Raw genomic sequence first — 12415 nt, 5'->3', positions numbered from 1 at the left:
CTGGGCTGTTAATCTTTTAATGTGAGTTTATAAGAATTAGCAATTTAAATATTATTAATTGAGCAATGGTTTTCAATAACCAACTTGCCAACCCTCTCCCTGCCCAGTATAACACAGCTCACAAGTCACTGTAAAGAGGTGACTGAATAGACTGAGCAATTAATTGGTTTTCATCTATATAGTACAAAAGAATGCTGGACTAAGCATCCATTATTGGCAAAGTGACAACACTAATTAAATTAATCATGGGCAATGAGCATCATTACAAGCTATTTCCAGTCACAAACTAAAATAGAAGATAATCTTAAGTAACATTAAAAGAAAAAAAATGCAATAGATGATGGCCTTTTAGTAGTTAATACAATGTAGCTTCAGTTTATTGAAATTTAAATGTATACGTTAAAACAAATAAGCACCCAGAGTCAGTTCACTTGAAACCTATATAATTTTACTAACCAATGTCACCCCAATTAAATTTAATAAGAAAACCCCCAAAAACCCCAAATAGTAAAAAGACAACAAAACAAGACCTTAATAGGTATTTAATGTGGCTTTTCTCTTTTTAATGCTCTATCAGTCCAATATCCTATATTTTCTAGTAACACTATTCGATAATACCAATCTATAATTTAGAATGTAAGCCCAACACACTTTAGAAATTTCAATCATAAAGTGTTAATGATGTTAGTATATATTTACTAAATGAGGAAAATATATCTTAGAAGATATTTTGACATCAAGAAAATGAGCTGTTTGATTTTTAGGTAATAAAAGTAAATTCAGAATGACTTTTTCTTTAACTTTGTTTATTTGGAGGGGGGCAAATTTGTAGTTACCATTATAAATAACATTGACATTTCTTATGGTTTCCTTTCAATTTCAAATAAAAATCCTTCAAACAGTCATTAAAATCAAAACAAGATACTTCAGTCTGATTATACTACTAACTGGTGTACTAAGATGTGGTCACTGTAAGTAAGCCCACCTAATGACTATATCATTAAATTGGTGTTGATCTTTTGCATTTTATAGCCAGAGTAATATAAAACATTCTGTATTAGAGCCAGACGTAATTATTTACAACTCCTTGAAACAGCCCCTATATTTCCAGATAATCTATACTCATGTCATTTCCTATTATAGTTTTAGGGACAGACAAAACATTTAAAAGTCATTATTATCAGGAATAAAAGCATTAACCCTAGAGAAATTTATATATTAATTCTGAAGAATGTGAAGAGCAGACAAATGAGAATGTCCACCCCTCTACCTGAGGTTAAGAAAGGCATGTTTTCTTAAGAAATCACTATTAACAGGTTACACAGGTGCAGGACATTCTTTGAGAAATACCATTTCTACCTCAGTTATGAAAACTAAATTCTTACATCTATGCTATACTCTTTCCCAAAATAATCTGCCTGAGAATTCAGGTTCTCCTTTCCCATCCCCCTTTCTTTTTTAAAAGGAAGGGATACTTCTCCCTTATCCTGGTTCAAACAATGGGAAAAGTAAAAACATTGGTATTTGTTTTGAGAAAGTGAATGGTTCTAATACAAGTAAGGTATTCCATTTCTTTCCTTTTGTCAAAACAGAAAGAAGAACTGATTGAGTTGTCATTTGATAGATGATTAAACATATTTTTCATGACAGTATACCATGTAATTTTTGGCACATAATATGTCAGAAACTCAAATAATTGAGTTTTATTTCCCAGATTAGGTAAAAATCTGCCCTAGTAAGAAAGATTTGAATTTTTAGTCAGCCACATTCTCAGTTTATCAAAAGTAATTTTCTTTAAGGTTCTAAAAGTAGTTTTAAAATTCTTTTGTCTCAGGGTTTCTTTTTTGATGGAAACTATATTCATTTATTTAACTATAAGTTTGGTTAATTTTAATAAAATTAGAAAGATTCATGTTAAACTGGGCTTTCAAGAATCTGTGTTCCAAAAATGCAAAAAGAATGTCTCAAGGTGAGAGTAGAATAGCATTACATTTAATCATATTCAAAGATTGAACAGAAATAATAGCTTCAGTAATTATTTTTTCACTGTTTTTATAAGATGAGAATCTAGTTTCTTAAAAGAATGTTATTTCTGTGTAATGCTACTCATTCTCTTTAATTACGTCTTTTTAAAAAAACTTTAAACTTTCTTTTTAACATTCTGCTGAATTTATTGAATAAATGTTTCCTAACCCAACAGATCACAGGAATAAAGTTGACTTTAAAAATACTTGGGAAAAAAATATGCTTGGAATCCCAATGGAGTTTACATTGTATAACGGGAATAACGAACAGGTCCTTTGATTAATATCATTTTTTTCAGTAACTTCCTGGACTGTATTTAAGGAGCCTTATTACTTCCAAGCAAAGAGTTTGAAAACAACCCTCTTACGCCATCCTGCTTTCCAGTGGAAAAGACCACATCACTACCCTGCTTCAAACCCATCTGAAGAGTTGCTTCTTTCAGGAAGCCAATGAGCTTCCTAGGCCTTGGCAATGAAAAAGACAAGGGTTGGCATGCTGCTGAATCTACTCAACTAATGCTAATTAAAATTACCTCCAGTTTAAAAAACAAACAAACTAGACATTCTCTCAATGGAGTAATATATTTAGTGCACTAGAAGACTATTTTGTTAATGTCTTGGTACCACTGGGACATGGTGGTACATGCCTGTAATCATAAACTCCTCAGGACGCTGAGGCCAGGGATAACCTTGACCTCAAGAATTTTCAGTTCCCTGCAGACTGAATATTCATAAACATTTCCATGTTATATATCCCTTGCTTATCAGCTTGCCGAGGGAGAACTAAACTAACACAATTCAGAAATGGAGCAGATGATAAATACCATTGTTGCAATAATACTAAGTAATAAAGAATTAAAAGTATATTAAATTATTTCTTCATTCACTAGGTCTAGCCAAAGTGGAATAAGACTTGTAAAAAAGAACAAATACAGGGACTATGGAATTCAGAATTTTTCCAGTCACTCTGCTTAACTCCTTGAATTTAAAAGCAAACAAAATAATATCAACCTCATCTGTACTTATTTATTTATGATGTGCCAGTTGCTATATCAACAACTTTATATTTATCAACTCACTTAATCCCCACAAAATTCCTAAGATACAGGTAGTATTATTTTCCTCATCCAACAAGAAAAATGAGCTGTGGAAATAAGTTGTCCAGGGTAACACCGCTAATAAGTAGGAGTGACAGGTTTTCAATCCAGGCAGTGTAACTCCATAGTCTGTGCTACTAATCTATATTATTAATTTTTAATGTGTTTTCTTTTTTTTCTAGCCAGAATATGGTTTTTAAATTATTCCTTAGAGTCTTGGGATCCCAGGAGGATGCTTCTGGGGACATTAAGTATAGTAAAAGAAAGCAGATGGGGCTCTGGGCACTTCACCCAACCAAAGCAGCTTCACTACATCTATTTAAATATTGATGATACAATTAAACTTTTCACACTAATAATTCAAAAATTTTTTCATGTTAAAAAGCAAAAAGTTTGAAAATCACAATACCTAGAATATAATCTTCATAAGGTCAGTGTGTGTGTCCAAAAGTATCTCACATTTTGACATTAAATAAACATTAATTCAATAAATTGCAACTATATAGCATAACTGTACTCATCAGAAAAATGTAATACTCACACATACCACTACATCAGAGAAAATCTTTTAACACCGACACAGTAAATTGAATAATATTAATAACACTCAGATTGGTGTTGTTTAGTTTTTAATCACCAATCAAAAGCTTTCATTATTTCAAGGCTACTGATGGGTTAAACATAATCCATTCTCAAATACAAAAAATAGGTATGCTTTCCACACTCATATTTTTTTAGATATATCAATAATTATACTGTCTAATGTACTAAAATGCCCACTCGTATTTTTAGGATTATTGAATTAACATAAGAAATTACATTAAAATTTAAATTATCAGTAAAATGTTATAAAATATTTTCTGAAGCTCATAATTGACTTCAATCTTACAGAAGTTACAAGAAAACTTGAAAAAAAAGTGTAAATGAGGAAACAATATCTAAAAAATTATTTAAAAACAACTCTATTAGGTATCTTTTATCACTTTCATCTATGGACCTACAAACTTACATGTGTGTTTATAAAGCAAAGGAAAAAGGCTACTGCCACCATTTTGTATTCTTTCTATGGTGGTTTTTCAGCTTGTGAGTTTACATCTAAATCAATTAAAAAATATAGAAGCTTTAAAAAAATAAAAGCAAAGTACTAGCTTTTCTAATTCTGGATTTGGGTTAAAAGTCAAAAGTAGCAAAAATAAAAATTTGTGTTTTTTTTTTCTCTTCTCCAGCTTGTTTGGATAAATTTTTTTTAAACAAAATACAGTTTCTAACCAAGATACAGACATGAAATAATCCCACTGCTTAAAATACTTCGCTGAAATTTCCATCAAAATTTTTTCTTTATGATTATTACCAGAAAATAACAAAGTATCACCCTAACAAACCTCACCCTCATGGCTATCGCTCAGTTGAAATGGAACATACGAAGGTGAAATATATTGAGAGAGAGGGTCAGCATTATATCTACCAATTATTGTAATAAAACTGCTCTGAATAGAAAACTAATAAAATGAAGTTTCTGATACCCTAAAACTACACAAGAAAGTTAAATAAATAGCAAGACTAGCTCAGCATAGCTGATTAGAAAATTTAATTTTAATATTCATTTTTGAGAAACAGCAGTCAACCACATGGAGACAAACAGTAAACAGACTATATCAAAGGCCCAGGAAACTACTGGGTTGACGGAAAAGTCATGATGCAGTTTTGCAACAAAAAACAGAAAAAATACATCATGACTTTTCCGACAACCCAATTTTATAGAATGCAATACTGCATTAGAAGAAATTTAGTCAGTGCAAGCCAGATCCTCCCATGAAGATTAGTATGAACATTCTTGTTGTCTTCTGAAAGACTCAAACTGTTAATGCTTATGCTTTAAAAATATTTTCTTATGGAAGAGCACCAACACTGGTTTTCTATACTAGAATATTAAAAAGAAAAAAAAACTCTTGAGCTATATCAAGTCTCTAAAACCAAAGTAACTTTGGCAGTGATAGGATAAGGAGCTATATAAAAATTAATATGACTTGATGATACTAAAACAAGGTTTTCTGGTACTGACGTAACTACCGCTTATATAAAACATTTTCCACAGATGGTACTAAAGATGATTTTTAGTAATCAAGTAGGGTAGTCCAACAGATACCAAACAAAATTACAAGTTGTCTGCCTTGTCCCTATCTCTGAAAGCTCAGCCCCCACGCACTTTGCTTTGTTATCTAAATAACTGTCAGTAAAATATACTTTGGCTTGTTCTTCTCAGATGAGCACCCTTTCTCCTCTTGCAGAAAAATAAAGATTAAAAATTTAATTGTTTAACTATTGCTAGGACCCTAGAAAAACAATTTTGAATAAAGTCATTCATATTAAAGTGTAAACAATATTACTCATCAAAGAAGGTTTAAAGGAATACTTTATTAGCCTACATCTGCTTGAGCAGATAGGCTATTTCCTGAGTGGCTCAACTCTAACCCAAGAAATCAGAAATTAACCAATTATGACTACTTGTGCATTTCTAAAAGATTACCAATTACTGTTCTACAGATTTATGATCGTTTAATTCTAATTTTCCAAGAATGTTATAAAGACAATGGTTAATTAAGAAGACAATTGGATTAAATACAATGTAAAAAAGGATTTATTTAGAATTTTGAATGGTGAAGAGTCCTATACTTTTCTCAGATAGTCAACAAGATTGGCAATAATGTCCTTATCAAACCATACTCTGTACTCAATCTGTATCTTTGGAGGTCACTTCCTGTGCATAGAGGTTCGGAATTAAATATGAATAGAGAACAGAAAATTGCAGATTTAAAAATAAAAATTGCAAAAATGTTAAAATTTAAATATCAAAAATAGTATACCATTATTTTGGGCTTTTTTAAATGAAATTTTATTTGAAAAAGGTGAATTAAATAACCAGCTTTAACTGTATACATTGTGACAGTGATATTAAAATATATACAGATCTCATTATTTCAAAATCAATCAAAGACATAAATATTTAACAAGTTAAGTTGGAAGAGGGCATAGAGAGCAGGAAGCAAAGGGAAGCTCCATGGAGAGACCAAGGGGAAAACGGGCAGCGAGCTCTTACATCCCCAAAATAAAGAGCTTTAAGGGAAACGGGGTGTGTTAAAATATGTATATAAAAGGAGGTTCATAAAATTTTCTCATTTTTAAAAATCGTAATGTCACCTTAAGGTTAAAAAAAAAAGATTTAAAAATAGTTTTATTTAGAGTTAGAGGATTAGTGACCATAAAATATTCATTCTCTTAACACTCCCACCAATGTCCAAAAATGCAAGAGACTTCTATTGAATATGTAGAGATCTCAGTAGCTTTCCTCTCTTCTCAGAAAGTCTACGTTTTCTGTTTGAAATTATATTTTTGCAAGAAGTAATATTTGATTCTCTACTATGTGGTAATCAATCACATGACATCTAATTGAGAAACATGATAATGATAATCTACTACCAGTACTAGAATGAATGAATCAAATGTATATGCTTAAATCTTCCATGAAAATAGAAGCTCGAAAACACATATAACACTCACGTTCTGACATTTAAAACCCAACTCTACTCTTCTTGTATTACTGATTTCCATGAAACACATGAGTTTCACTTTATATGTATGGAAATACCTACCTGAATAGCTGAATTCATGAAACACGTATTTCCCAAGTTACTTAAGCCACAGAGGCCTGGCTGTTCATTGTTTCTTCCAGGTTCTGAATAATCATAGTTCTTATAAGCAGTATATGATGGGAGACAATAATTTGAGTTTTTCACACTGGAAGAAAACAAAAGTATTTTTCATAATGTAGCCAATTATTACAATATAGTTATAATGAACATAACACTTTAAACCTATTTGAAGTAGGTGGTCAAGTCATTAAAATTTTTTATAAAGCATTCAACTCAGGTTCTTTTTAAGACATAAACCTAAATCAAAACACTCCCTTAATTAAGACTCCTCATCCAATCAACAAAACCACTGCATCGTATACCACACCAACCAAAACGAACCACTATTATATCTTGTTACCCTTGATTAACTGGAGCAGCTTCACAGCTTGCCCCATTCTTCAGTGCTCCATCAAATTGAAAACATTTAGATTGTAAACACCACCCACAGCAATAAATCATCTCATTTATGTTCCATTTACATCCTGCTACTGTAACAGTAAGAACAGTAGGAATAGGAGTAGGAATAGGAAGAGCTGGGCTTCAGTTACAGGTGAGAGCAGAGATTTAAAAGGCCTCTGTGGCATCACTGCTCTGATGCACCAAAGATTCTATTTATAATTTCTTTGCTAGACGAGCAAAAAATCTACTATTCAAATGTGGATAAAAAGTCTACGTGATTAGGAATGAAATGATTCTAAGTAAGTACATTTCAAAATTATTTGGCTTTTCTGTCTTCTAGTTTGTTAGAATAATGCAGATTATTTAACTAGATGAATATAACCTCAGGATAATCTGTACTATCAGTATAACAAATACTAATCTTAAAAAAAAACTATATAATCTTCAAATTTAGAGAATCAGGGTAATTTTAGAAAAGAACTAAGAAAAGTCTATCAATAAGTTAAATGAGCCCCTCCCTTGTCTTTTTACATGTAATAAAAAAATAATTTATGGAAAAGTACAGATTTTGCTTTAATTTTTAATAGGTTATCTTATAAAATATTTATGATGGATACTTTGGATGTAATTCAAAAGCATACTTTCAATCATTTTTTTATTCATTAGAACAAACCTGAACATGAATCAAGGTCACTTGCTAAAAGCAAAAGATGATGTAAATAAAAAACAGTGTTACATAGAAACATGATGAATCAGTAAGTGACGATCTCAATTGGCTACAATTTGTTCCTGATATTTAAAAAAAGTTTTTACTTATAATTTCAAATACTTTTTATTGTAGGTCTAGACTCTCACTTGATTATAACAGTTTAAGTGAACTGTATATACCATTTGCCTGTCCTAACTAGGCCTTTAGTACACGCGCGCACACACACACACACACACACACACACACACACACACACACACACACTCCCCCCCCACCACCACAAGTTTAAACAAGTTAAACACACAAAACCACATCAACCAAAAACTACACACACAATTGTATTTTTAAGAAAACACCTTCCTTCACCACAAACAAAAAAGACCAACTCAAAAAAAATAATCTACCCTGGACTGAACAAAAATAGCAGGGCCGGAAGAAAGGCAACCTTGATCAATTCAAATTCAGAATTGCTAGTCTTGTAGCTATTTGCTTGTTTTAAACCTAAAAAAGAAAGCATGAAACAAATGGAATTCAAGCATCCTTTGGTTTTTGCAGGTCATTAGCCGTGTAATTCATATTTTATTTTATATCCCCAGTAACTAATAAAGAACAAGGCACCTACTAGCAATTAAATATTTATTCACTCAATGACTGATTATTGGATTCTTGAATCTAACTTCTAAGACATGCAGCAAAAAAAAGCAAATCCCATTTTTCTTTTATTTTTTAAGTGCTAAAAATAAATGCTACATACTACAAAAAACAAGGCCTATATTTTCTACATATTCTACACATTTAAAAAAAAACACATATTCCGGCTATTTTTATTATTTTTATTATAAAAACTATATTATTAGTTTTTATTTGTTATATATACTTTTTATAATAAAATTGAAGCAGTCTACGAGCACATAGGGAACGTATGTGCAAATGTGCGCTCGTGACTACACATACACATGCACGTGCATTCAAGTGAAAAGACTAACAGCACATTTACATGCTTATTCCATAAGTGTATATATACATTCAGACATCTGTCTTTACCACACATAACACAAATGGATGCTGTAAGCTCTCTTCTTTGTGACACTAGGATGAAATTTGCTGGCATAGTGATTCCTATTTACTGAGAAATGAACAAAAAACTTATTTGCAAATGCAGCTTTTGGTTTTGTTTTTTAAAATCTGAATCCTCAAAAGAATTCTACATTTCAGTTTAAGTGACAAGTATAAGCCTTTGCCAGAGACTGAGACAGTCTCGATGCTCAGTGACAATAAAAACTGATAAAATTAAAATATTTTAATACTATCTTGATTGGCCACTTACAATCCACATTTATATGTTTGTTACATCAGGTATTAAAGCCTGAAATGAAAAATACCAAACCAGCAATTCTTTAAATACTTCAACAAAGTACATGGAAACCTAGGCCTTAGACAGCTTCTATTCTTTCATGACTATTTGGTTTTTTTTCTAAAGATTGTAAGCTAGTCCTTATCCTAATAAGATACTCTAACTTTGCAAAAATAAATAAATTTGCTGGTAATCTTAATGGGAATTTTAATACTATTTAATTCTGTTATATAGCTATCACCTTAAATGAAAACAAATTAAAAAATGTAACTTCTTTTGTAAAACTGAGCCCTTATCTTTCTATGAAAATTTCAGATTGACTTTTCAATTTGCACTTACATTTGACATTATAAACATTATAAATTTATAATTTAATCCTAATAATTATACTTTTGCTCACTTTGCAGTTAATTAAATGATGCTTTCAGCAAGTAACTTGTCAAGAGCCAGATAGATGGCTAGCTAGCTCTGGCAGTCTCCAAAATCCAGTTCATTTTCATGGCTTACTCTTTCACAGGGAGACATTCCCATTTCAAATAAAAGAGCTTTAAATGAAATAACAGAAAAATAGAAATGTGCTCTGATGTGGAATGCCAAGAGTTGAGACAATAAATGCATTAACAAGTTTTTTAAAAGGCAGTATTATATCAAGGCAAATGTAGCAACAGAGAAAATGCAGGGCATAAAAGAGAAGGAATTTGGCACATATTAAAATGTAGTTAAATTATATTTGAGGCAAAAAACAAATACTTAATGGAGTAGCAGCTAAAATAACTACATAGGATAAACAATATTCCAGCAATTGGGTCTTCACAATATTAGTCCTTAATAAAAACTTTATTAAACTTAAAAAAAATAATTCAAAGTATACTTTATTACCTTTATAACTAACATTCCTACTTATGGAAATGTAAATGTTCTAAGTAATGTATCAGTTTAATTCAAGTCTTTAAAAATTTCATATAACTTGTGTGTCATAACTACTGATTTTAATACATACTTTATACTTGTAGAATATCTCCACATTCATGAAGTTTGAAAAATGCACATAACCTTAAAAAGGTCATTACCCATTTTACATATTTTTAATTAAAGAAATTATGTTACTTCCATCTGAAGTCTTAAGGTGATACTTATTTCCACAAGTTGAATGGAAAATTAAGCAACTTTATGTGAACTAATTGTTCAGATAATTATAATATTAAACTTATTTTTAATAAAAAAAACTTTCCCTATTATAGGTGTTTAAATTTCATTCCTTACTAAGAAAGATAAGCTTTAATTTCAAGTATGGTGATACCTCAGTAGCTATTGGGTTGTCAGAAAAATCATGATGTATTTTTTTCTGTTTTTCGTTGCAAAAATGCATCATGACTTTTCCGACAACCTAATATTTGCTTAGTTTCCTAATATAAAAGGACTGTTTTGTGTCTAAAAGAGACAAATGTAAATTAGTTAAAAACATAATCTAGTCATAGGAGAGCTGTTAATTAATTACGTTTTAACTTAAGAAAGCACTCCAACTCCTCTCTTAATATTTTCTGCAGTCTGAGATTTTTGAGATCAGATTTTACTGTCATATTTTTACTATGAGAGGGAGATGAGACAAAAAGAGAAACACACCAGACCACGTATACTAATATAGTGACTCCAGTTAAAATACAGTCCATGTTCAATACAAGTCTATATACAACATTAAAAATCTCTCCAAAGAATAACTATAAATACATGTTATACCTGGAACTGAATTCTTTTACAGTAAATATGGGAGCCATCTACAATTGACAGAAACAGAAGTAATATTTTATCTCCTATGAAAAAATTACTTTTGATGAATTTAATTAAAAGATACCATATAAAATATAAACCAGATTAAAGGCTAATATTTCCTTTCACTCTTTACCTGTGGATATACATTTTTAAAAAGAAGAAACACTGCAATTTTGGATTTTCATAGCATCTTCAATATTTCACTATTACATTACAAGGTAATGTTATGACACTATGGTGCACATATTTTTTTATGAATTATTGAAATAAGGAAATTAATGTTTTAAATCTTGATACACACAGTAAACTCTTTTCTAGAAAAGTTGGATTAACCACTCAAACAGAATGCTTATAAGGAAGATATTCATCACTTAATTTTTCCCAATGAGATTGAAGTGGGGGAAAATGGATGGAGTTTTTATGGTTGTAATTTACATATCTCTAGTTAGTAGTAAATTGGAACATTTAAAATGTTCATATATTTTAATTCTTTTATTTTTATTGTCCAGCTGCATCATTTGCCTATTTTTCTAATTCTTAGAAAATTTCTCACTGATTTTTATGAACTTGATGTATTAAAAAAATTTACCCTTAATTTGTTGTTTGTAGCAAGTATTTTTTCCATGTCTTTGCCTTTTAATTTGTATGTATCTGACAATTAAAACATAATTTAAAGTTTTAAAGAAAAATTCTCAATATTTTCCAACATTTCCTGGATAACTTGCTCCATTCTCCATCAGTCTAGAATGGTTTCTGATCACATTAAACTCTCTCTTTTTTTTAAATATATAAAGGTCTGTTCTTGGGCTTTTTCTAGTCCATTGACCTATAGAAGTATTCCTGGGTATTATGCGGTTTGAATTCTTATTTCTTTATAATGTTGTGAGTTTAGAGGATTAATCCTTTCTCATTATTTTTCATTTCCAAATTATTTTGGTTATTGTTATATATTTATAATCCAGATGTATATTAAAAAATTTTTGTCAATTCCACCCCAAATATGAGTTTTAAAGAAAAACTAATTAAACCTAAGTATTCCATTAACAGTGTTATTTTAAAGATTATTTCACAAATAGCTTTAGTCTTTTTGAATTTACTCTTTGGGATAATCAGATGCCATTTATGAAATGGACAAGTAGAGCAAATATTTAACTACATAAATACTACTAATCTCATACATAAACCACAATGTATATATCCAAGAAATAAAGAGGATAATCATCTCTGGATTGAAGCTCTTTCCATATTTTGATGGGTAATTACAAATATAAAAGCTTTCTTTCTATCCTTTTCTGTAAAAAAAAAAAGAAACCAAAAAACAAAAAAATGAACAGGCCAATTTTCAAGGTAATACACCCATGTCAGAAGTT

The 12415-nt window shown here is 30.3% G+C and overlaps 1 protein-coding gene across 4 annotated transcripts in view; it reads right to left on the bottom strand.

Moving 5' to 3' along the window:
* The window catches only part of USP15 (ubiquitin specific peptidase 15), a 129176-nt gene that overhangs the window by 35183 nt on the left and 81578 nt on the right, over positions 1–12415 (bottom strand). For all 4 annotated transcript variants that reach the window (XM_019654745.1, XM_019654746.1, XM_019654748.1 and 1 more), the window contains one exon: positions 6772–6916. In XM_019654745.1, the coding sequence (XP_019510290.1) occupies positions 6772–6916 (145 nt within the window). The remainder of the gene's footprint in view (positions 1–6771; positions 6917–12415) is intronic.

Source organism: Hipposideros armiger, unplaced genomic scaffold, assembly GCF_001890085.2.
Source record: "Hipposideros armiger isolate ML-2016 unplaced genomic scaffold, ASM189008v1 scaffold_229, whole genome shotgun sequence".
NCBI classification, from domain to species: Eukaryota; Metazoa; Chordata; class Mammalia; order Chiroptera; family Hipposideridae; genus Hipposideros; species Hipposideros armiger.
Note: the sequence above shows the minus strand (reverse complement) of the source record. Positions and strands in the feature narration are given on the sequence as shown.